At 39.3% G+C, this 27,677-nt stretch overlaps 1 protein-coding gene across 2 annotated transcripts in view; it reads left to right on the top strand.

The window, feature by feature from the left end:
- The first annotated feature begins 4,238 nt into the window (after positions 1-4,238).
- LOC146333012 (chromodomain Y-like protein 2) overlaps positions 4,239-27,677 on the top strand; it is a 41,535-nt gene continuing 18,096 nt past the window's right edge. The window contains exons 1-2 of one of the 2 annotated variants that reach the window (XM_084718257.1): positions 4,239-4,596; positions 22,277-22,880. In XM_084718257.1, coding sequence (XP_084574383.1) covers positions 4,573-4,596; positions 22,277-22,880 — 628 coding nt within the window. In that variant the 5' untranslated portion in view covers positions 4,239-4,572. Of the gene's footprint in view, positions 4,597-4,649; positions 4,971-22,276; positions 22,881-27,677 lie in introns of those variants that run through there. The other variant, XM_084718258.1, reaches the window with a different exon arrangement.

Raw genomic sequence — 27,677 nt, 5'->3', positions numbered from 1 at the left:
TGACGTTCACGCATGTTAACTTTGGACCTTGATTACCATAATGCATTCCCTATCCTCTTGCCTCTAACCCAAACCTTAACCATCTCAACTAAACACCTAACGCCAACTTTTTCTCTAATGTGACACCCAGCTAAGCTCTAAAATGCATACAGGTGAACTTCAACAATGAAGCCAACAGTCAGTGTGGGTCAAAAGGCCATAACAGGCTATTTTATTACAACAAAGGGTAACTAACTTAACGAAGGTTAAAAAGTAGACTACCTCGCTGCAGAGAGGGTGGCACACAAATATGCTCTAAATGCAGAAACCAATAAATAATTAAATACCAAAACTACAAAACAAAATAAACCCAAAAGAAAAACACTCAAAACAATACCAGTGCCACAGCAAACCTTAAAATGATAACACCACAAATCAACAGGTGAACCCCCGCTGCACCAGCAGCTCCTCTGACCATAGGCCAACACCAACTGCAGCACCAAAGCCAAAAAAATCTAAAACTTTAGATTAGCAATATACTCAAACTATTAAAACTCAAGAAACAAAATCCAAATAAGCAATATAAAATATGTTGTAAATGGCAACAGAGCATGTTAAATCTCAGTCTACACACATGCAAACGGTGCTTGATAGTAAAGAGACATTCAAATACTTTGCCACTGCCACTATTCTTAGCAGACCTACCTTTTTACAAAGATTCCATATTTACATAATACATACAAATAGATTACCTCAGGGTGCATTTGCACCCCTGCATTACCCTGACAAACAAATAATCTTGAACAAAACAGTTTGTTTGGCTTACCAAGCAGGCATGTGCACAGGAGTGATCTGTGCTTCGTGGGCCTCTTTAACAACTCAGGTGCTCTCCTCCTGATTGGCCAATTGTACCTGAATCCTAGTACACCCCTGCTACATTAAGTTGCACCTAAACCTGCCCCAACCTTGCCCTAAACCAGTGAGTGCTTTAATGGATGAGGTGAACTCTGTGATGGGATTGATATGTGAATATCAATATGTAAATAGGATAGGAAAATAGGTAAATGATAGGTAAATGATGAGAAATTATTTCATAATGCACACTCAGAAATGTTTTTGCAAATGTGAGCTTTTGATAATAATTTACATTGTGAGCTCCATCATGATATTCAGAGAAAGTGGGCAATTATTTCCACCATCACAGACAAGGTCACTCAATTCTTGTTGGTAATGTTAATATATTCTAAAGCGTGTTGTGAGGTTCAGCAACTCCAACAACTTACTTAGGCCCATAAAATGAACCTTGAACCTCAAACATTTTTGAAAATGAAAATTGAGCTAACAACGGCTATTATGCTAAAAGCCATTCTGTGCAGTATTTCAAATCCCTCCAACAAGAACAATTCACATTCATATTAAATTAAGGGCAAAATAAGGTGACAATTTACAGCTCTGCTGTTGATATCAGCATGGACTACTTAAAAAATGAGGTACTCAAATCTCCTTCAGCACTTTTTGTTTTTACAGATGATATTTCTTTCTATTAAAGCAGCGTGGTGAGATATTTTTACATCCTATCACTCACACAGGAACAGTTCTGCTCCAAATCAAGTGTGGCCTGGAGAACAGTTGCACATCATCTGCACTCAGCTCCTTTCTCCAGACCTCAGTATCAATAATGTGAAGCAGGCAGAATTTGTTCTCAAATACATGCTGCTAGGCACAGAACTGAATGTCAGAAGAGCTTGCTATGGTGTACAGTTTGTTATAGTGTGACTTTTTAACTACATTTTCAGTTAAAACTGGTAAGTAAGTGGTGGTGACTAAGTGTTCCATAGTATAATATTTTAATAAGAAGAATGAAATAAAGAAAAAAATGAAAATAAAAATAATTATTTATGGTTTTCCACACTTTGTGCATATTTCAGTTGATCTTCATATATTGATCTATACTTTAACTGTCATAATAGAAATAAATGAATATTATAGATAATGATTAAAAAGGCCTCTCTAGGTGAAGGTCAGCTAGGTGATTGCTCTCAGTAGAGTGTAGATCTCTGCCAGGCAACTGAGAAGAATATTTGGATGTAGTGCCTTTGTAATCCCCAACATTTTGATTAGTAACTGTAATTCAATTGCATTTTTTCCCCAGTAACTGTAATGGATCATAATTACATTTATGTTGTAATTTAATTACATGTAACTAGTTAGTCCACTGCTGGTAGGTAAGCCTTGCTTTAGCCTGGCTGTTGTTGATGACTTGCGGTCCCCAACAGCCAGATGAGAGGAACAAGGAGTCAGCAGTCAAAATAGTTTATATGGAGGATTTAAACAGCATTTTTCAATGTCATTAAAAAAATTGTAAGTGACCTAAACCACCAAATATCCTTGAGCATTCGTCATAAATGTGCACAAAAAAATAGGCTGATCAGTCCAGTAGTATGTGAGATTACTTGCAGACAAGCTGCCCATTGGTCAGTAGCAAAATAAACACACCATTTTATTACTTGTTGCAGCTGGCAACGTGAATAAATAGCTGTCAGTCCATTTACTCTTGAAATGCTGATTTTTAAATTTTACTTTACGTTTCTGTAGCTTTGAGAGAAAGATTTTAAAGTTTGTTGTTAGTTTGGCTAACATAAGTTTCTCTGTGGCTTTACTGAGCAAATAGCAGGTGCAGAGCAGTTGTAATCCCGTTGTAGCCAATCACAGCACATACAGGTGCTTTAAAAAGACACATCCAATACCATATTGGTTCAGATCATACAGTCTATGGTTCAGATGTCTCAAAATAGCTCAGGATATGTACCATAGTTTTATTTATCATATCACACACATACCAGCCACACATGCGGGCCATAATTCAAAAGGCCTGCACTGGCTGCTAACAGCATCCACCTGATGTGTACAGGACTTAATCTTCACAGGTGAACAACTTCTCAACATTTCAGTTTGAGCCACACCTTTACGAACTCACACATAATCAATAAATCATGTCAGGTTAACTCATGCTAACTCATGTAGTGCCTAAACATTTGAATCTTTACTATAAAGCTGTCAAGTATAACACTGATTAAGAGCCATTCCACTTAAATGGTGCTATTTGCATGTTACTTTTCAAGATGAAAGTTACTTAAACTTCATTCTTTATCTTTTTACTGTATCTAATAATGCTTAACTATTCAAAATTTATAATGGTCATTCTAAGACCATTTTATTTCTTTTTTATTAGGTTTATAAATGGAAGATTGTGCATTTTTTGCAACAGGACTGACAGGGATAGGAGTGAGTTTTTAGCTTAACAATTAGGAAATAATGAAATGTAGCCACATGGCATCACAACTAACAGCATGAGAAAACTAGGACCTTCAATTCGTTTACCAAAACTGTCTTTAAAAACAATCACAGATTGTTTCACAAGACTGAACATTGATATTAACATTCACAACATGATCAAAAATACATAAATAAAGAGTATTTACTTTATGTCTGCTCGTGACCTTCAGGAGACTCAAATGATGCTACTACTTGTTGCTTGTATGTGACTTGTAGAAGGTCTCAAAATTTTGGAGGGGAGGACATGTCAGGGGTAACAGGACTGAATGAAAATATGATGACTAAAATGTGCGTTTTAACCAACATATTATGAATTTCTGATAAGAAACAGTCTAAATTGTAAATAGACTGTGTAGTATTTATTAAGGTTCTATTTAATGTACCTTCAAAATGCACTTTGCTTGTTAATACAATTTATTTAACAGATATTTTGAATGCATATGTATGTTTTTAATGTCCTGGGAGCAAAATTGCTTTAATGTTGTGGTGATGATCAGAACTCCAGTGTCCTTATTGTCTTGTTGAATCAGATCATTTTATTGGTGCAACAGAGTGACTGTAAAATAAAAATCAGATAAATATTTTGTTTTTAATTGTGTACTTTTGAATGTCAACACATTAATTATTTTAATAATTAATATATTTTAACCATGCCTGTGTAAATATTGTCAGAATTATGTCAATATTGTGTTGAGGGGGTGTATGCATGAACATCACCAAGCATAGTTTTGCAGCTTCCAGTAAGTCATCATTTATTATAAATAGTTCCAATTAATTTGTTCTAGATGTTTCCAAATGACTCTAAACGAAGGTAAAAAAGGGTCTTCGGGTAAAGTGGACAGGTAGAGTGGGTCACAGAGACGGAACTGTCTCAGCTAGTGTCTCTGAACACATCTAGCTGCATATCATCTCCCGTTGAGTAGTTGGATTGCAACAGAGCTGAGCGGAGCAGGGCGCATGCAGACCATCAGGCTGTGCATTCTTAGCCGGGGACTAATTTTCAGTCCTCCACTTGGGTCTGAGTAAACAGCACCGCCCCGATGGTTGTTTGTTTTAAGTGTGGAGCGATCCATCGCACAGCGCCGGGCTCGATTGACACTGTCTGCTGATCTGCTACTGCGGATTGCTCAGAATAACAAGGCTGCTCGCTAATTCCCGTCTATCGGGGCTTTCGGCGAAACACCGAGAGAGTAAGGGTCCAAAAAAAAGCCAACGAGGCAGGCAAGACCGCCGCGCCGCCGGAGTCCGCACCCCAGAATGGCTTCAGGAGACCTTTACGAGGTAGGATAAAAGCCCGTCCGAGGAAAATGCTCTGTAATATTGACGAATAATGGAATTAGGAAGTACAGGGGAGGGCGTCGCGTATGTAAAAAGCGGTGTACTAAGCCCTTTAACAGGCGAAACTAACCCTTCTCAAGCTTTGCGAAGACGAGGCTGGTTAATTTATGCGTGTACTTTACGTCGCTTCTGATATACTTTGACATAATTCTTCGCGGCTGTAGTAAACAGACGAGATGTCATTTACGGGCTCAACTCCTCACTATGTCGCCGAGTTGAAAGTCGTGGTAAAGTGACAGCAGCAGCAGCAGCAGCGCTGAGAGGAGCGGAGCGGACGGACATGGTGAATAGCTACAGACGGAGTGATGGTCCTGAAGGTGCGCATACATGCCAAAAGATATTTGGTCATCACAGCCTTTTTTTTTTTTTTTTTTTTTTTTTTTCTACAGCGGTGGGACTGTTTCACAGGCTGTTTGGCACACAAGATGAGACACCGGTTTATTTTTATCGAGCGCTGTAAACAAGTCTGTGAGAGCTTCTTTCATGGCTCAAGTGTGGATTTGAGAATTCAGGACTCCCGACAGCGTTGGGCGTAAAAAAAAAAAGTTGCCCAAATGGGTCGCGGGAAGGTCACGTCGCCCTCGTGCGCAACATCACTTTGGAGCCGGTGCCAGAATGTGCGTGAAGCCTCGTTTCTGCATCAGCTTTACTGAACCAGGCACTTACTGTCATTAGGCTTTGTTACAGTTCACTATAGTGTCAGTTCATGGTGGTGACAGAGAGAGATGGGGGGGGGGGGGTTCACTGTCTGATGGTTTCCAAAGACAAACAAACAAAGATAGTTAGACATGACAAGTTTTACATCTGTCAAAGTATGGGTTCTCAAAGTCTGAGTATGTGGGCCTCCCCTCAGACAGAGCTTGGAAAGGAGGCCTTCACTTAGATTTCTTGCTTAGTTTCAATCAGTCAATCCCTGGATGTCTGTGGCAAGTAAAATTCCATGTCAGGCTAGTAAATCTAGCAACTCATTTGCCTCAATATAAACATAATTCCTTTCAATGAACACTTATGATCCACTAGAAGTGTGTGGTGGTGGCTGTATCTGTAGAGACCCTGCCCATCTATTAACTTATTTTCTCATTATTTTGCTGTGTTTGGGATATTTTACAAACCCAAAATGTCTGCACTGGACGTCCAGGGAATGAGACTCAACAATAAATTATCTTTCTGGTTCCTTTACAAATATCTTGACACCTAACCCTACTGATTCTACCTTTAAACTATTTGATTATCAATTAATCATTAAAGTAATTTTTATGCAAAAATGATAGAAAATGTTGTTTTCAGCCTTCCAAATATAGAGATTTACTACTTTTCTCTGTGTTATATTGTATTAAACTGGACATCTTTGGTTATGGACTGACAAAACAAGACATTTAAAGACATCACTTTAGAGTTTGAAGAGCTGGGATGGGCATATTTCAGTATTTCATGACATTTTATAGACACTACAGTCCTAGATTAACAATTAACTTTAGGCTTTGTTGTTATTTGATCACCGCTAATAAATAAGCCAATTTGCACAGGGGTAACTATAAATTAATTTTGGGCAAGTATATTTCTGACCCACTCGCCCAACCAGGCAAGTGAAAGATACTGTAAAAATACTGTCCTGTATGTACTGTATCATACTGTACCCAATACTGTATCTCTGAACTAGAACCTGACTGATGTATTGGTCAGCTGATATTACCTGCCTGATATTTGCCAATCACAGCTTTATTGTCTCTATCAGTATCAGCACTTATCTTGTTCAGTAAGTGCCTAAATGAAAACTTTTAAACAGAACATGAATCAGGTTGTTTGTACTCGTTAGCTTTTTAGGCAGCATTCTGTGATTATTTGCTTTTTTTAGCTTAGGGTTAATTGGTTAATCAGGTTATTTTGCTCTAATAATGTTTTTTTTTCTTTTTTCTTTTACATTTATAGTTATTTATAATTATTACAAATACCAGTGAAGGTTCATGGCTTCAGTAACCTAACAGAATTTTGGATAGTAAAGTTTATTGTTAAACTATAAAATATCTTGCTTCCATTACATATCTTTGTCATAAGTGTTAATCACTTTTGAAGGATTGTAAAAAAAAAAAAAAAAAAAGTGTGTTTAGCTAGATATTCTAAATCCTGTATATTCTGTGTAAAGAATAGTGGCTGATATATTAATATCAGCACTTTTTTACTCCTTAGTATCAGTATTTGTCAGGCCCTAATCATGATTATGTAACTTGATCCCATAGAGACTCAATAATTAAACCAAGATAGCCTAATATTGCTCTTTGACATAACTTCAAACTACAAAAATTATCTTAAAAAATCTGTCTGACTCTGGGAAAATGGGAAAAACAGAAAAACTCCCCAGTGATGTATCTCTGAACTATCTCTTTAACTAAATCACACACATTTAGGCTTCTGTATGTTCTCCTTTTGTTAACTCATGTAATAATGTATAATGTAATATGTGTTTCACTTCCACTCACCGAGCCTCCCCTGAAACGGTTTGAGACCCCCTTGGGACGCCTGCCTCCCTCCTTGAAAACCTCTGTGTTAAGTTCACATTTTAAACATGCCACAAAAAATGTGCATCTGAAAAGGAACTTGGGGATCCTCTCATGAGTGTTTGAGTAGATAACATTATCTGCCTGCAGCATTGACAAACAATGTCTGATGAGCCAATGATCAGTTAGAGGACAATAGACTAAGTGAGAAACAGTTGGTAATTGTCACTGTTTTTTACAGTTAATCCCACTGACTAAATTTTTTTTAAATTATTGCTTTTTTCATCCCAGGAACACATTTAATTGGGAATATGATGCCATAAAGAGGATCCTTGGTGTCCAAATTAGCCCCATCCTCATTGTCAGCCCCTCCTTTTAATGCTTTTGGCTTTTCTGTGTTTTATTTACATTATTTTCTGTTTTATAGAATATATTACAACATTGACTTCAAATGTAGAATACATAGGAGTTGTCTGTTGCTATTTGTAAATGCACTAGAAAGATAGTTGATTGTTGAGTCTTATTCCCAGGATGTTTCATGCTGGCATAATAAAAAATATGCCAGTATGAAATAATAAAAAAAATAAGAAGGTACAGGAGGAGGGCAGGGTCTCTGTGGATGCAGGTGCGGCCATGTATGTTGATAGAGAGAGATCATTTTTGTATGAGTCTATGCATGGATTTTGGGGAAATCCTGCATAGTTTGCCTTTAACTGCATATTTCTTCTTAATTAATTAGGTTTCTTTCAATTGGATGAAGCTTCTGTGCAGCAAAACCTGTTTGCTTCATGCCATGTTGAAGTTTGACTAACTTGTCTTTCCTAGATTGAGACTGCTGTTGTTTGTCCAACGCATGCTGTTGGAACAATGTGAAACCCGCCTCATGTTGAAGCCTGCACCAACAGGTTATTGGTTTTTCATGACTTATTACTCACAAAATATGACTTATTTTTGTGAGTAGCCATGTGTTGGCAGGCATGACCCATCAACAGTCAGTCAAGACTGTGTGTTGTTTCCCCACTAACATGACAACAGCTCCATGGGTGACAGTTCTGTTTGGAGTGACCAGAATTGAGAAACTGATCAGAGCTCGCTTGTGCTTTACAGCTTTTATTTAGAAATGATCAAAATAAACTTTTGAAGTATGGACTTGTGTTGTTGGGGATTGTGGCAAGTAATAATTTTGGGGAGTTTGTGCATGTGCCAGCAATAATAAACCAGCTAATAATGTTATGTATAAACAGTTTGTTTGATAGTGCTTTAGGAGATTATTTGAACAGTGGAGGCAGTATTGTTAGTTCAGTATCATTCCGTATTGGTGCAGTTGTGTCCTGTAATTTGATGCAAAGGACTGTTAAAAGAGTTTAGGAGAGAATAAATGAAGAGATGCAGTGGAAGTATCAACAGACTCATGATTTTCTTTGAAAAAAAACAAAAAAGAAGGTGACTCAGCTCGACAGTATTGCAGCTCACATTTATACAGGAGGGATTCACTCATTTCACATGAAGCGGGGCAATCTCATAAGCTGAGAATAAGCCTGGATATTGTTCAATGAAGAAGAACATCTTGACATCACTCTTAGATTTCTGAAAAGATGTTATGAATCCTGGGTTTTGGTCATTAACTGTCTTTAGAGCCCCAGAGATGAAAAAATAAAAAATAAAAGAATAAAAAAATCCATATTTTGGAAAGACGCTATCTGGGAGTGAAGGAGGGCATGGTTGTGTACTGAAAACCCTAAAGAATTGAACAACCTGTAATGATCTGTACTCAGTCTAAAGTTCAGTCTAATATTGAGTCTAAAATAGCAACAGTCTGCATCTTCTACTCCAGTGGGAGTGTTCCTAAAATGCACTGTCACTCTGATCTATTGCTGCTTTACTGACCCATCAGTAAACTAGGCCATTGTTCTCTTTCTCAGTGGAAAATGGAGTAAACTAGCGAGTTGTGTGGAATAAACATGATGTCATCAAACCATCTGAGAAGTAATGTGTGAAAGCAGTTTTTTGCAGAATCATGGATAATGGTCAAGTTTTCTGCCGACTTTGTAAAATGCAGCGGAAGAACAGCAGATAAATGGAGTAATGTCAATTCTGCCATGTTGACAAGACAACAACAGCAACTTGTGGCCCGTTGCTGTTCAGAGATACTGCTTATGTACTGAGCATATAACATTTAAATTTAGCCACACAGAAAACAAGAACAAAGTTATCTATGGATATCCTAACTATCTGTTTAAAAAAGTATAGATATGTTGCAGAGGTTGAGATTTTCCTATTCTCTTCAGTACTTTAAATACTTAATGTATTTATTTATAGCCAACATCTATTAGAGGAACTTTATTTTTAAGTCAGGGGTGGATCAATGTTTTAGTCTAAATCAGAGGCTCCAAAGGGGCCTTGCTTTATACAGCAGGTCTGATATTATGCAGGAGGTTTGGAGTTTTTGTAGGAAACATTTTAGTAACCTGAATTTCCTGCATTTTTGTGACTTTTTAAGCATGTACAGTAAATAACCATAATTAGATTTGACTGTTCGATATGAATATTTGTTCCTTTTTTCTATGAACTATTAAGCGATGCTTTATTGAGTTACCAAATTTTTGAACAGGATTCAATGGAACGTTCAGGGTGACAGGCATGTTCACATAATAAAGTAAGCAAGCCAACTTAAAGCCTGGATTATACACCCAAATGGACACCCTCCATATTGATTTAAGTTGTTGTGAGCTGTAGAATGCAGATGATAAGAGATGAGGCCTCTCTTCCTGCGGGCAGCAGTATTGTTCTCACTCACTGCTACATGTCTGTGGTGTCTACAGCTGTCCATGTATATGTCCATTTAGAAGTATATTCAGGCCTTCAGATTCAGGTCTGGGTCCTCAGCTGCCTGTCATTGCAGCCATCTTCACCGAGCAGACAGGACCACTTGGCGAAGTAGTGGAGTGATTTTACCCCAGAGAAAAGGCAAGGAGCGCTCACTCTGCAGCTTCTTCTGGGGACAAAACTCAGACAACTAAACACAAACAACCAACAACAGGTGCAACAACCAATATTAAAATTTAAAAATTTAAGAATTTAAAAATTTAAAAACTGCCAATTTAATTGCAGAATAAGACATCACCAAGACAGATAACATGGATATGTATAAACAGTAGAAACTCCAATCACAAACACACATATTCACAGTAGTGGTTGTTGTCCTCACCTGACTGAATGTCAGTCTGTGAGCCTGGTGTACCGCAAAGTCCTAAACAACCTCCTGATAGTTCAGTCTTCGCTTGACCATTCTCGTATAATAACCAGTCCTCTCATACCTCGTCCTACTGCATGGGAGTGTCAGACTATCGTGTCACGTTGCCCGCCCTCTGTCCACACTGAATCTGTTTGAATATGCAGTTCTATGACAGAAGAATATCAAATGTGTAATTGACTTTATCAGTAGTTTCATCATATTGAGAATATTACACAGCAGTCAGGCCACATGAGCGCACCTTCTGTGTGTCTGTCTGTCTGTCTGTCTGACTGCTGCGACTCAGAGTCTGCATCACACTCATCAAACTACTGGAAAGGACACCTCTTGCTCTGTCAGTTCGCGGCTGTACGCTTCAGTGATGATTGACTCCTCAGTAGCTAAAAAAAATAGATTATTATTATCAATAGCAATTATTTCATTTTCTCACTGGGAGAAAAATGAGTGATGGAGGATCACACCGGTGTGCTCCAGCAGCACTCCTGTGTTTAATCAAACCACATAGAGGATGGGAAATTATGATCAGCCACCAGCAAAAGTGACTGGTAGACTTCAGACAGGAAATGATGATGATGATGATGAAGGTGAATTTGAACATTTATCTGTCAGTGGCTTTTAGATGTCGACATTTTAACAATTAAATTCCTGCAACACCAATCAGCCATTCACTCCAAATTAAACTGGAGACGTAGCCACTCAAGTAAAAGGTGGGTTAGTACTTGCTCCCACGTTTGTGCTTTTTAAACAGAAAACACATTTTATGTTGTGATACCTAATTTAGATGTTCCCTACTGAAAATGACATACAGTGTAGCCAGCAGCAAGCAGCTTGGTACATCAGTGAGGGGCCTTTGACTTGATAAGCAGCTCCCTTGTGATCTCCCCTCAGCCACTTGACACATTATTTAGGTTTTTCTTGTTAAATGATGAGATGTCATGTAGAAACTCCTCATCTCAACTTTATGACTCACCCGTTATGTAGGGCTTGTAATGTGAGCGACAGGAATAAATCGAAACAGGGTGTGCGACAAAAGTTGTGCTCAAAACGCTGCATCGTGCACAGCCAGTTAGGACATTCTTATTGAGAACAATGCATTTTGTCACTGACATTTGCCCGAGTCGCATGCAGTTAGGGCAAGGTGTCAGTCTCTCTGCCCCAATATAACCAGTCCTCTCAGCCTCTCTGTGCCACATTAATCAGTCCACTCAGCCCTCCGTCAAACATTTTGAGCTGAAAGAGGCTCATCAGTCACAACTGTGACTGAGATTGTTAAAAAAAACAAACAGAAAGGCCTCTCATATCCGAGTGCAGGTAGAAGCTCTGAGGTACATCAAGCAAATGTAAAAATTATCAGAGGATTCACTATGAGCATTTTAGAATTTGCATCTTGCCAAACCCAGCATGCACCTGTTGGTCATACAGTGATTTGGGTCACTTTGTGTGCTCACTGGGTGCTGCATTAAATCAATGATTAAGGCAGATGCAACCTTTTTTTTAAACTATGCTGAGCTACAATAATGCTAACATTAACCCATTATGACATAATCATCATTAATTTAAGTGCATTATTGTGCATTGTTGTGCTGCTGCTAGTGCTGGTCAAGGTGTGACTGTACCCCTATAGCAACCCCTGACACATCACGGCCGGTGAACCTACATGTTGAACGTGTGTTTTCCAGAGTGTCAGCTGAGTGCAGAGCATCACGTCTCTGGACATTGGATGTGTCTGGAGCTCTGCTGCCCTGAAGCTGCAGACACACTGGCAGCTTCTTCTCTGCTGCAGCTCCTGATTTATCACCTGTCTTTTGTTCCATTCACACTCAGTTTATCATAACTTTTTCATGTGACTTTTATTTTTACTAAAATATCTTCTGTAGCTTCTATTTGATGGATTGACACAAATTTTTTTGCACAGATATTCATGATTCCCAGATGAATCCTAGTGAGTTTGGTGATCCCAACTCAAAAAAGTTCTTGCTTGCTCTGTTGAGTTTTAGGACGTCTTTCCCAGAGATGGGGTAACTCAAGTTGTACTTGAGTCACCACACAGAGAGATATGAGACTTAACTCGGACTCAAAAGATTTGCGACGTGGTGTGAGATTTGGGACACTTGAACAATCTTTATTTTATTTTTTGGTGCATTAATATTAAAAAAATGTAATTAATGTCATTCCTTCCTTTATTATGCATAACTGTGCAGATCTTGTGTGTGTGGCCACAGACGACTGTAAGCTGCAGCAACAAAACACGAGGAGCGCACCTGCAGCTGCCGTCTCATTTGTCATAATCTTTGGCTATAATAACTTCACAGAAAGCCGAAAACAAAAGAATCACTAAATGCAGCATCTGTGGGGATAAAGGAAGCTGGATGGACCACATCAAATCGAATGTCAAAGTTAACGTTAGCTAAAATAATTTCCCTGGCTTTGCTCAGAGGAACAGCGGTAGCGTCTTGGTCTTTTTGCTGCTCTTTCTTTAGCTTTTAACTGCGTGATGTCTCTGTTTTGACTCATTCTGTACTGAGTGTTTTGTGATTGATATTGAGTGATTTGGTTGTGCTGCCCCTCCTGCCTGTTGGCACACGGAGAGCTGGATTTTTTTCTCTACTCTGCTCTTTGCCAAACTGTTACGATGCGTAACCTTAAGCTACACTTTCACACAGCAGTAGGCTTTATTTGTTCCCAGCCTTCATTCCCTCATAAAAAATGTTAGATATTCTACTGTGCTGTGCAGCTATGGTGCATATGAGGCTCTGTGAAGCGTTGTTACGCATGACACTGGGCAAAAAATTCAAACTGCATTACAATAGCCTGTTTAAAGCACTCATATACCAAACAACTAATCAGTGCTGACACTGTATGCTGATAGATAAAGCAGCGATGATAATACAGTACATGCTTTGAATTCTTCAGATAGATGTGCTGTGTTCTACGCAGACTGGTAGAATGCTCATTACAACCATAGCAAAGCTTGACTTGAAGACTTGACTTGGACACAAGCTCAAAGACTTGAGACTTGACTTGGACTTGAAAAAAATGACTTTGGAGCATCTCTGTCCTTTACCAATACCTATACCTTAACTCTTATATTAAACAGAGTCACTAACATTTTTCAGTCAGTGTGTACTGGACTATGTTCAGTGAGAGGGGCAGAACTGAGCTGCAAAATTAGTCAACCAATCATTAGCTAGACAGAAATGTGAATGAGCTATAAATTTGTGTTCCTAAGGACTGATGATTGTTTCTCAGGGGAACTCCTCCTTTCTTTATTTTCATATTCTCTAATGATTTAACTTTAGTATATGTTTATTATTTTGGAAAGAGTGACTTTCCAATACTTCAATTCCAAAGTCAATATAACATACTTGGGAAAAAGGTTTTTGAATTAGAGGAAGATTTAGATGAGTTGATAGCAGCTTGAAAAATAATAATAGCTAATGAGAAACCCAGTTGGTGTTACATAACTGTGAATGGATATGCAAATTAAAGGTTGATGTCGTCCATTGACATAGTGAGTTTTCGAGTATGCTTATCGGTTCTCTCCTGACCATCGGCAGGCTGGCATTTGTCGTTCAGAGTGAAATGCCTGCACAGCTATCAGATGGATTGCTATGGGATTTAGTTCAGACATTCATGTCACCAGCAGGATGAATTGTAATAACTTTGGTGGTATTTCCATTCTCTCATGCACCATCATCAAGTCAAAATCATAGGTCTTATTTTGTCTCGTACTTGGTTTATGACTATAACGCCGCAAAACTATGACTTTTCTGTCAGCCTCAGCTTTGCTCTGTGCATTAAACTACATGGGTGCTGTTTATGTTGGTTCAGGGGGTTCACTAAGCCTCCTAGTGGCCGTAGCAAAAATTGCATGTAGGGATTTAAATATTAGATACATATTTTTTATAGTATATAGTATGTATATAAGACTGCAGTGATTCTCAGGTGTAGGCAGGACCAGTGGATTGTGGCTCGACTAACTAGAAAATACCATGGTTTTGGTCAGGCGGGTCAAGTGTCAAAGCAGCAGCCTGAATAAGTTATTATAACTTACAGAAACATTATATGCCATGGCCCACCTTCTACCCTCTCCTCCCCCCTCTCTGTCACTCTCTGTGTCTCAAACACACACACATGCTGGGTGGAGTAGTGTGCACAGCAATCAACGCATCCAGTGCGCACTTTGAGCTCAGCTGGTTGTTGCTCAGATCACGTCTAATTAGGGTAAATCTTGGAATTGTGGACACAATAAATTCACTGTCAAGATGTGAAGAATGACTCATTTGTGTGTGTGTATGTGAGAGAAAGAGAGAGAGAGAGAAAAAGACAAGTTGTCTTTAATGAAGGGTTACTTATTTTACAGCTATTCAGCAGCTCCTATCAATGAGTCTGCATAGCTCATCTCTGGAGGAACACTAATAGCTGGGATCTGTATCTGGTTTACTCAATTCAAGTTTTGTGGTTTGTGTGAGTTCAGGTTCTGTAGTAATTTTCACAATATTTCATTACTTCTCTGGCATATTGTTTGGAATATGAAAAAGCACTATTTTTTGTGAATCCCCCAACCTTAAGATGATGAGGGCGCTAAATATCAGTATGTTAGCATTTTCTTTGTGAGCCTGTGAGCCTGCTAATGTTAACATTTAGCTCACAGCAACTAAATGGCATCAGCCAAAGGCGCACCGTGATTTTCTTTGACTTTGTGGTTCCAGTCTGCATCTATTCAGCACCTGATTAACAAAGCAGGTCATTACGCAGTCGCACTGCTGTGCCTGGTTCTGCCCTCTAAGATGCGCTCTGTGAGTGCTCATAGGTGCAGATCAGCAGTGGGATTCCTATGAGATCACTAAGCCTTGAAAAGACATGATAATATAGTGGGGGTGTGAACTGCGGTCTGTCAGGGACTTCAAGACCAGGTGTGTAATGTACACCCTTACATCACTTTTGGGAGTGGCTACAGGTGCAACACAGCACACATCTGACCACACCTAAAAATGATGTCAGGGTGTAAATTACACATCTGTTTTGACATCACTCACTCACGTATGTTTTACTCACAATGTTTTGGGTCGGAGGATGCTGAAAAATCATTTTGCAGCTGAGGGAGGACAGGGCCACCTCCACTCTTCCAGCTCATATTTAAGTGTTACTAAACCTTTCTGGTCTGTGTGTGTGCAGCTTGGCTACACTATCTGCCTCCTCCACCTTCGTTCTCCTTTTCTTTGCGTGTGTCTCTGCTGGGCCGTTATATATGGTTAAGTGTGACATTGTCTGGGACTTTAAGCATTTGAATCTTCCCTGCAGCTCACCCATCAAAGGCTGTTTACTTCTGCTAACGTGCTCAAAATATCTGAGGAAATGATGAGCAGTTGTTAACCCAACTACATTAAACCTTCCTCTAACTTCATTCCAACCATCCTCCGTTTCCGACTTTACAAACAAAAGGTGATGTCAGGCCCCCACACAGTGCTTGATCTTGTGAAATTTCTAGCTTGTCTACCTGCGTATAAACAGGCAGGTTTTAATGGAATCTCACACAGGAGAAAATATTGAAAATTTTATCAGTTTCACCTACAGCTGGATCTAATGGACGCAAGGGGTTAATGGGCGTCACACCTTAGACACCTGTGGTGTGTTTCCATTTATAGTGCAGTGATAGCGTACTGATGAGTCACTGGCAATGATTTCCCAGTAGTAATAGACAAACAAACAAAAAAAAGCTGTGGGTTCAGCACTATTCATGTTCTAGCTAACCAAACAGATTCGCTAGAAGTTCCCAGTAAAACCCAGGTATTTTTAATATTTATTTGGAAGTGAAACCAAAAATAAACTCAACCAAAATATCTGTCCTTTGAATTGTAAAACTTTGTGTATACACAATTATGGTAGCCACATACTCTTGCTAAAAGTTTAAACAAGATGTAGCAATGAAGCTTATAATACAAGTTTACACTGGTAAGTTTGGGTAATCATGTTTTTGTTTTACTTACTAAACTGGAGTTGTGTTTGAATTCTGTCTCACCATGAGATTTCCCTGTTCAGAATAATGTCAAGGCTACTGAAACTAAATGGTCTTGGACCTGCTGTAAAGAAAATAAAAAAAAAAAAATTAACTGATAATAATGACTGATACTAATTTTGCAGCGTATTGATGCAAGATGAATCCAGTACACAGAACACAGCTGGTGGCCCACACTGCCAGCTGATGTGCTTATCATGGGGTCACACAAGCAGTCCTCCTGCATAGCCAGACCCATCTTTACACAAGCAGTTGAGCACGGTGCATCCCTCATGTAATCTTATTCGTACTCATAAAACTACTCTGATACCCCACACCCGATACCACATCATGAAAAATAGCCACTCGACACAAGCAACCATCTAAAAATCCGACAAAACGTAGAGTTCAAGAAGTTTGCACCCTCTTTGTTGATCGCACTCATTATCAACCAGAGACTCGCTGTCCTCAACATCATCCACTAATGACTGCAACGATTTTGACAACTGTCTGTAAAATTTAATGTAAGTCCAGCTGAAATAAATGCACAGAGTGCACCCAGGTTCCAGTTGGCATTAAGTAGCTGAATGCCTCAACTTATTAATGCAAAGATGAAGAAAAAACACAGCTGCCACCAGTCTGTAACCCTCTTTTCTTGGTTATAAGCTGCTGCAATTTCTCTTTGTTTACTCTTTTTTATTCTTCTGTTAAACTTAACCAAAACAGCCTGACAGCACAGTTCACCCAACAAAGCATCATAGCTACATGTTAGCAAATGCCTTGAAGGGTGTAGCTAATCAGAGGCAGAGGGGGTGGATTTTCTCACAGGGCGTATTGGGTATGCATGTCCAACAAGTCAGGTTAATCTCTCCCTTGTTGCTGTTCTGGCTTGTTGTGGTTGGTGACAGATGAGTATGTCCATCAAAAGCCAGCTGAATTTGTAAATGCCTCTTTTTCTCTCCGTTACAGCACCCATCTACTCTAAAACAGACTATTTCTCACCTCAAAGCTGTGATTTTCAGTGTGTATAAATAGTAAACACCAGCTTGGTATTTCAGTGAGTGTTGGAAAATCTGTCCAGTGAGGGTCAGGTCTGTGTAGCAGTAATGGTAAGAAGACCAGCTTTAGTCACCTCGAACCCTCTCCGTGACCATTCATTTTAAATGTCAATATAGCTGAACACACAGCACACCTGTTGTCATAACCTGTATTTATACTGGTTTTGTCAGGTCAAAGTGTGTTCCCCCTTTGAAAAGTGTTCCCTCCAGTTAGAATTGTGTTTTCTGTCCCACTTACCAGATGTTGGCTGATTCACAGTTTTGTTATTTGCCAACTGAAAACATGAAGAAGAAGAAGAAGAAGAAGAAGAGATTTTGCCATCTTTCACTGTGGGCAGAGTTCTCCATGAAAATGCCCCAAAAATGTTTTAAAAATTAGATGGCTTAATGTAAACGCCATCTTACTTTTTGTTCCTCATGTCAACATTTCTGCTGATGGTTTGTCTGGATTTATACACAGCATGTGATGAACACAGTGCCACTGCTGGCTGGTGTTGCAGGATACTAATGCCCTCGCTCTGTGGCAGCTCATACTTAAGCATCAAGTGTTTCTAAACCTCTCCGCTCTGTGTACACAAGTTTACCCCACGCCCTCTCTTCCCTTTTCTTCTTCTCTCTGCCTGCGTCTCTCTTTGCAATGCTGTTAAGTGTGACATTGTTTGGGACTGTAAGCAACCTAATCGTCTGTTCATTTCTGTGACACCCCTGCGGCTCACCCATCAAAGGCTGTTTACTCCTGTTAATGTGTGCAGCGCATCTGAGAACATGATGAGCAGTTATTACCACAGCTGCACCAAAGCCTTTGATGAAACCTTACAACCATTTTCCATCAGTCCTAAAACCTCTAAACTTCTAAAAGTACTGTGAGTGCTGTTTAACATATACCTATGAAAAGTTTTTTTTTTTTCCTGTATGCTTTATCCAGCATTTGTCTTCAGAGTAACCGCAAGGAAGTCATATGAAATCAGAAGACCTTTACATGACGCCTGAGGATTTGTTTTATCATATGTTTTGCACCATAAATATGTCCCCATGTCAGATAGTGAGACGGAAACTTCGGTATAATAAAACCTGCATTTTACGTCTTGGATGTGTCACCATGGTGCAGGTGTTGATTTGTACATTTTGAGAATGGCATTAGCAATGCCACAGTCACAGATTACACCGGACGTTTATTTAAGTTATTTTTCAGTGGTGGTCAGTATCCGTAGAATGATCTTTAAAGGATTATGGATGGATTATTTAATGTTTATTTAATTTAAACATAAAAACAAACTAACAGATTGAGGCAGCAGTGGACCAGCAGCTTCCATGTTCTGAGAAGTAAAATTACTGATCTTACCCATGGCTCTGGCTTTTTATAACAACAATTCCACATTAGAAATAGCTAAGGTAAAGCATTGAAAATATTCAAAATGTGGCTTACACCTACACTGATATTTGTCTGTAGGTAGTTCTGTTTTTTAAGTTGCTAAAATACCATTTGTGACTGACTGTTTCCACACCAGTACATTGCTTAAATTCTCCAAATTAAGGGCATGCCGACTACCATCTACTGTAGGTAAAACACTGACTATTAATAGGTGCCTCATACAACCCAACTCCAATTCATCCGAACTATCACTTTAATGTTCTGGCCTCTCCAGTCGAGCTTTCGCTGCAGGTCTTATTTCAGCAGCCTCACTGTTGTTGTGTGCTAGAAGGTGTTTGCATAGATTAGAAGTGTTGCCTCCAGATGCTGCCAACGTCATCAGACAAAGTTTACAGATTGCCTCATCAACGTTATTAGGTTCCTGATTAGCATTGGGTTAAATGCCAAATAGGTACTTTTGGTTTCGCTTTGACAAATCCTCTGCCATCATCCTGTTGGTCAACTCTCCTTACTCCCATCATGTGATAAGTAAAATTTTACCACTGCTACTCAGGGGCGTTTCTAGGGGGAGGGCTTGGGATGGCATGGGCCAACCGTGAAATCTGATTGGCAAGTCCCAAGTGCAACCCCGTTTTCCTCAAGTATGATTGGCTATCTCTCCAGTGAGAGGTGGGATCTTAGTTTAAACCATCTGTTTGATGAGTGTTTTTTAATGTGTATTGTTTTCTTTTATATGTAGCCTGCTTTTAATTATTTACAAGGTTCATTTACTTTGTGGATCATTTTCATTACAGGGTTGTTTAATAATCTGGGAAATTGAAAATGAGCAGACATTCGATTAACTGAATTAATAAGCCAGTCACAGCCTAGTGTTATGAAAGATTTTTGGTCTGCCAAAGGATTTGTCTCCTTTAAAAGAGGGGTGTCTGTTCTTCAACAGTTTACTGTCCAGAAATCTCACCTTGACTCTCATCAGCACCTTCTGAATTGCAAATCAAGTTGAATGCAATCAAATTGAATTGCAAAGTAATGATTCACACTCTTATTATTTGAGTGATGATTAGTCACATACACACTGTGTGAAGTTTGTAGACAACACTGTCATAGTCCTCTTGCAAATGATGGAATGTGTCACTATCCTGTTGTTTATGCAACAACAACAACTCAGTTTTTTTTTTTTATTTCAAACATATTTTGTGTTATATATCTCCAATTCTTTATGGAAGTTATTTTACTAAATATACTGACAGAGGAAGACACAAAAAGGTGCACATTTCTTACTCACTGTTTTCTTTCACTGGACTGGATATCTTAGGTTTATTTTCTTCTCTGTTCTTTTTTCATGCTTTAAATTTAGCTTGGACTTTGTTTAGTTTCTGTATTGTCACTGTTTATTCATTTACTTTACATAATTAATTGCCTCTGTCAAATAGTAATTGCTGATGTTTTGTGGTCTCTGTTGGTCTGATATAATGGTAAAATACACAGGCTTCGCTAGTTTTGGTTTGACCTCGAAAAGCTGGTGTTTAAGGTTTCTTCATGATAGCAGCCTGCAGCTCATCTGAGCTTCACTCTGGTCTCTTATCTCTGTGCTGCAGGGAATTAGCCCTTATCTTAAATTTGACATATGTCACAAAATGTACCTTTTTATAGATTTTGACACTCCCTGGCAATGCCTCAAAATATAATTCAACATTAAAACATACAATACACAGAAGATTAAATCTGGTTAGTCACTTTCATGCAAGTCTGACTATGGGTATTAATACAGTATATTCTATGTATAATGTGCAAATATGGGCTTGACAGTGCCATTAAGGTCATAAAGTACACCCAGAAGGGGGTCATGCACACAGGGCCCTCCTTTTCAGCAATGTAAACTTGTATGAAAGGACTCCTTTAAGTCATATTAGAATTAAATCAGGCACATATATTGTGTACTGTAACGCATTTTGGTGGGAATATAGCTGATATTTTCCCTGAGGTATGTTCCTACCTTTTTGCAGATAATTTATTTCATCATCTGTTAGCTCCTAGCTTTGGGCTTTTTTGTAAAACCAAAAGTAGCCTAGTATGTGTAGAATTTGAAAATGTTGACCCCTGCACTCCCAGGTTGTAATTTCAAAAAACATTGACATTGGCTATATAGATAAAGAGTGGGAATGCATTCAGTATTTTTTCATTTTGGGAAATTGTTTAACACGTAAATCTCTTCTAATGCATTGTGCAGCAGGAATTTTACCACTGATGAATAAACTTGTGACAACATTGTTGTTACCAATTACACCAGAAAAGAAAAGATGTGAGTGATGATGCTCATTAGAGTGCCCACTTTGATCTGTAGTTTAATGTTGGCTCTTTAGATCTTCTTCTTACTTTGAACAAAACGAATGCTTAGAAGGTTGGTTGGACAAACTTATTAGGTTTTCAGTTGTTGGGTCTATCAACCCCCCACCCCCACCTTGACTGCAACAACTGTAGCTGTCATACACAGACGAGTTGTAAAGTAATGGTAATTTAACACATAAATGCTGTTGCGTGACCAGTCGCTTGCAGACCTGGCCTGACCAGATACTAAGGCTGTCTGTACTATGAGAGGTCCTCTGTTTAATTTTGAATCTCCACAAACCCTTAAGACTCTTGGCTCTTTGGGCTGGGCTCTAACCAAGCTTGGATGTTACATTGGTGGCAGCAGTGGGGTGTCTTCAGTGTCATCTCTGTGGTCGTGGAAGTCCCCCAGTTGAGCCTTGTCTTCTAGCCTTCTAGCAAGACAGGATGGTGTAGCTGTCGAATATTCAACTTAAAAGCAACTTCAATGTAGTCTACAGTGTTATGTTTGAAACTGGATTCCTGCTGCTGTACAGAACAAACACAGAATGTAGTCTGTATAAATCCAAACACCATGTACAACCTGTAACACCTACTACCCCAGCAAGCCCACTGTGCAGTTCATCAGTAAGGTACATACTGTATATTTTTCTTCCAGCGTGTAAGATTTACAGGGATCTACTGGCAGAATGTGGCAGAAATGGAAAATAATATTTTTGTATGTTTTCATTTGCATGTAATCATCTGAAAACAAGAATTGTGTTTTTGTTACCTTTGAATGAACCGTTTATAGCTACAGAGGTCACAGGTCTGGATACTCCACAGTGGCTGCCATGTTTCTACAGTAGCTCATAATGGACAAACCAAACAGTGGCTCTGGATACAGGCTTTCCGTTGCCACCGGAGTGTCTCCTACATGCTTGGAAGTGGAGGGTGAAGTGACTAGTATTCACTTGGTTGAAACCTACAACCTTACTGCTAGATGCCACTAAATCCTACAAATTCACCCTTTAAACACAGCTGTGTTTTGAGAGCAGACAAACTAGGAAATCTTTATATTATTATTTTTTTTTAAATCATTAAAATCTAATTTCCTGTCCCTCTGTGTGCCGCCTTCAGGTAGAGCGGATCGTGGACAAGAGGCGGAACAAGAAGGGTAAGTGGGAGTACCTGATAAGATGGAAAGGTTATGGAAGTAAGGAGGACACATGGGAGCCAGAGCACCACCTACTGCACTGCGAGGAATTCATTGATCAGTTCAACAGCTTGAGACTGCACTCGCACAAACGGCCCAAAGTACCAAAAAGTCGCCAAGATCCTCTTATCCACACCCATCCATCTGCTACTGAAAACTCCAGAGCTCGGTCTGAGGCCCGAAAGAAGAAAAGGACTTATGGCCCAGCTGTTGGGGTCAGAGTAGGAACTGTTCTAGGTATTGGAGGTGGAGGGTCAGGACCCACTCAGAAGCAGAGGAAGGTGGGTGCAGGAGGACCTGGGAAACATGCTTTAGGAATTAACAAAGCCATGACATACAAGACTCCTCCACCCGGGGGACCTCACTTTGCTCCTCCAGTGAGGGTTCCCCATAACGGACTCCAAAATGGAGAGATGGAGCCTCTGGTGTACAGGACAGCAGCAAGGTCACATAGACCGCCTTTGAACAGAGTGGATGGAGAACTGGGGGAGATGGACTCCACTGGACAGCAGTTCACCACTGAGCTAGGTAAGATGTTAACAAATTGAATGAAATGAAAAATAAAGCTCATTTCTTACTGGAGTGTTTTTTTTTAGGCAGATAGTGATATTGTGAACTGTTCTGGAAGTAATAAAAGCTCATGCAAAATTTGATAAACATTTGTAATAATGAATATAAGAACTAATCCAACCTTGGAACAATATTCTTACGTAAGGACTAATGCCTCTCAAGATGTCCTTAATCATTAATTCACAATTATAAACACATCAAAGGGCATTATCCCCTTTCTACTGTGGTCACTTTTCACCACTTTGGCATCCCGAAGAAAAAAAATCAAGCTTGTTCATTTACATTTTCATATGTTTTGCAACCAAAATACAAAGTTTTTCATGAACCACAACTCCCTGGTTTCCCTGGTAACATCTGAGGGTTTGACTAATGCCATCCCAATAAGTTCTTAGGCAATGGAAATGTTGTTCACTACTCCAGTAAATAAGACAATCCTTAGATAGGTTCTGAGTGCCACAAAGCACTGCAATATGTCAAATCTCAAGCAAGGAGTAGCACATTTCTCCACATGGGTCAACAAGCCTGTTTAATGGGCTAGTGAGTTACAGAGGCTTGTTCAATAGAGGCTGGTCTGGATGTGACATCAGGATGTCTGCTCTATATATCAGTCAACATGATTTTATTAGACATAAATCAGTGACATTAACAAACATTTTTGACAAGATGTCTTAAATTTGATTATCAAAGAACAGTGAATTGTGAATATGTGAATGTGGCATTTTACAGTTAAGATATGAAGTCGTCAGTGTTGTCTTAGCCTGGTTTCATTGAAACAAAGTGGCAATTGACCCTTAACTAAGGCCTTCCTCCAACAGCAAATGTCCGCTTAGGTCAACTATAACTGAGGTGATGCAGGCCTGTCAAGCTTTGCATTTCTCTACAAGAGGTGTGCATCGGGCTTGAGGAGCGATATTCAGTGTTTCATGAGTTTTAAGGATGGCATAGTCTTTCTTATGCATATAACACGAGCACACAGGTGTGGAATAAATCAGACTTCGTCTGCTCTAACATAAGATGCAAATGTAGGCATGTCTGGTTAACTACACTAGCTTACTAGCTGCAGTAACATTACCTCCAGCCAAACCAGGATTAGATACCATTGCATTTGCCAAACTCATGGCTTATTCCTACCATGTACATTGGGAGTTGTTATTTGGGGGTCTAAGGAGGAGGATATGAGCTGGAGCAGAAGTAAAGTAGGCCGACAACAACATGCATCTCTCTGGCTTGCTCTCTTAGGTCTACGCCAGGTTACGTCTTACTCCGGCTTACTTCCTGGGGCGATCATGGTCTAGTGAGTTTGGCTGGGTGACCATCTCACTGTCCACTGCATTTAATCTAATCCTTGCACTTGCTTTTCTCACTAGTTACAAGTGTATCTCTGTCATCAATCACATCGGCATATGCCACTGAGCGAGTGGCTCAAGTGGTGAACCACTAGTGGCGTCACTTTTCCATCTCATCTCATTTCACTGTCTGACCGATGTTTGTTGGGATGTAGCTTTAGCCTCTGTCCTTTAGCATTGACCTTATATCACGTAAGCAGCCATTAACTAACTTTACATATGTAAGTCACTTTCACAGGGTTCTTGTTTTAAAATGTGTTAGATGGAAACATTAAAATGAAAGCTGGAGACAGACTTCTCAGCTGACCCAAGGAGTTCAACAATTACTCCTAATTTTGAAATTCAATCTACACCATTGTCATCATAACCAGCATATGTATAGTGCGAGAATGAAAGGCTTGACAGGTATAGCAACAGTAACTAAGGAGCGAAGGGTCAGTTCAGTTGGATCAACAGGCTAGCACTCTGATGAATAAAGTATTGGTCACCTGGTTTCTACATTACCTAAAATACACTGCATATTTGGCCTGTATTGCAATTTCTTGTTACTTATTGGCTGTCATATAAACCTATATGGATATATAAGTGACAGCCTTGTGACTAATATCAGCTGTGTAGATGTCATGGTTAGTTTTTAATGGAAAATGTACTAGAGTGTGGACTTTTCTACATAATACAGGTACTGAAAAGTTCTCAACACAACAGTCAACTATATATAGACGTGATTCATGTTAGATTGCCCACCATTATCCTTAGTAATGTTTTTTTCATTATATTACCATGATGATTATTTCCTGTTAGGTGATAGATTGAATTGCTTATAGCGACTTCTGCTGACACACAGCTCTTAAAGCTCCCACTATGGTTCTTTACTGCAGGAGCAGCTGATAACACCTTTGAATTTCACTCCTGGGTCACAGTCCAGGGCTGCACCGCTGAAGTTAATCATTACATATGTTTTATAAAAAGTCATCCTGGCTTGTTAAACAGAATATTCAGATCACATTGGTGGGTTTTATTTACCATATTTGAATAACAGCACGTACATATCAGCGGTCGTATTAATATGGAGTGTGTCCGTCCTCGCTGTCCATAACGCCTGTTAAAGGAATATTTTGTCCTCTGTTGTTTTGCTATTACTGTACTGCCCAACAGCCTCAGTCATGTTATTAGATGTATTTCACTGATAAGTGCAGTGTACTAATGGATTCTTGGGGCACCATCACCAATATTAGGTCAGCACTAAGTGGCGTCACCCATTGGTTTGTGGATTACCATTTTTAAGCCTCAAGTTTGGCATTGTGTAGGGGCAGCATCTTGTCTCTTTGCAAAGAGAACATGCGCAATACCAACGAAAGTGCAGAGCTGGTTGGTGACATATTGCGATTTATGCCATACTTGGTTCTGGCCCATCAGTTCAGCAGGAAATAATGGCAGCCTGCCTGGCACCACAGTTTCTCATATTACAACTAAACAGTACACTGTTTCTGACAACATTTTATATGAGAAATAGGCAGTGCGGTAACATAATCTTGGTCTATATTTGATCAACACTGCCTAGTTTGAGAGGTTGATCAGAGCTTTGTGAGCCCTGTGTGTTGCACTGCACAGAAACACAGAGAATAAGTTGTCAGTCACATGATAGCCCCACCCTAAATCATATCCTGCTTTATGATCTATTTTACTCTAAATAAAGGTGACCAGATTTCTGAATGGGGTCTCCAGTTTGGTGGTTAATATATCATTAAATATATATATATTGTTATAATCTATGAAGTTAAAAAGGAGGACAGTTTTGGTTTCATGTATTAATTAGAGGAAGAGCGATATCTGTTGGCCAAAACAAGCATAACATGCCTCAGACATCAGTAAGGTCTGCTGCCAGGACTGTCTTTCCACATAAAATATTATTTCACATTGTGGTCTGTTTTTCCACACACAGTAAAAAACAGAGACATTTCCGGGGACAGTTCTGGCAGGGGACAAACCACCAAAAAAGGAGGCTGTCCCCAGGAAAGGGTTACTATCTACTATCTACTACTCTACTTTAAATGGGACAATAATTTTCAAAGTGAACATCATCATGTTGTATAGAAACTAGGGATGGACATTTCAATTTCTGTTCTCTAGTAATAATTTCTAATTTCTAATTTCTATTCATTTCTATTCTCATTATATAGTTGCTTCAAACGAGGCTTAACATCCACACAGTGTCTATTAGCTGTTGCTCAGTATTACAATATTTAACCTGACAGTGCTCAAACCTCGGGGAATAGCCATATTAGCAACATCGCAGCACCAAATTCAACAGAATACGCTCCGGAGTAAATACAAAAACAACAAAAACACAGCAAAACTGTCCAGTTTGAAGTCAGGTCACAACAGCTAGTATTTAACCATCGCTGAGCTTGAAGTGATTCTTGCAGGCACTCGTTAAGAAAGCAGTAAGATGGAGTAAAATCCTCACACAACATCAAAAATAAACTTTTTGTCCACTCATCTCTTTGTCCTCTGAGGCTGGGGGCTGGTGTAATGATTTGTGCTGCTTCTCTGACATTGTGTCAGTTAGTTTTGAGAAAGCAAATGTTCAGTAAACAGCCTCATTCTGAAATAAAATATATCACCGCCTGCAGAGGTTCCGCTGGCGATACTATCTGGGCCTGTCATAACGCGAGATCTAGTAGTAGCATGTTATTTGTAGGCGCCAGTAAAATAAGGTAAATAAACAAGGGAAAATAAATTTTAAAAGACAACATACATACAAAAGTACATACAATTGGACTTGTATTAGAAACCAGTAGAGCTCAATAGAAAGAATGCATGTTCAAGGCTCTGATGGATTGGTTTCACTTTTCAGACCCGGAAACTCAGTCCACTAGTTACTGTACAGACTATGGCCGACTCAACGTAATGTGAACTTCAAAGCACCGCAACCTTATTAGCAATTTTGAGGCTTCATCAGAGAGCTATTCTATGTGAGAACATTAGGGCTACCAACCTAACCTACCAGTCTGGGAGCTATTATTGATCCTAATCTCATAATCCTCGAAAGACTACCCCGCTCACCTCATTCAGCACCCTCAGCTCCTCTACATTGGCAGAGGGTGACTGTCTGGTTGTAGACTGGCAGCAAAATGCGCAAATGAGGTCATTTAATTTGAAATAAATAAATAAAACAGATCTTTAGATTTAGCAGAGTATTGTAATACCTTGCAGCAACAAGATATCTATGGAATTCAAGATGCTTCAATTAACATTCCCATCAAGTTTCTCTTTTGTTCTGTCATTATAACACTGCTTATGATTAAGGCTGCTATTGATATTATATCGGTATTTGGATATGAGACTATATAGTGTGAAGGCAGACTGCAAATGTCATCAAGTGATTGAGATGTTGGCATCTCCATGA

The sequence above is a fragment of the Lutjanus erythropterus genome, chromosome 1 (genome assembly GCF_056507025.1).
Source record: "Lutjanus erythropterus isolate fLutEry1 chromosome 1, fLutEry1.hap2, whole genome shotgun sequence".
Taxonomy (NCBI): domain Eukaryota; kingdom Metazoa; phylum Chordata; class Actinopteri; order Lutjaniformes; family Lutjanidae; genus Lutjanus; species Lutjanus erythropterus.
Note: the sequence above shows the minus strand (reverse complement) of the source record. Positions and strands in the feature narration are given on the sequence as shown.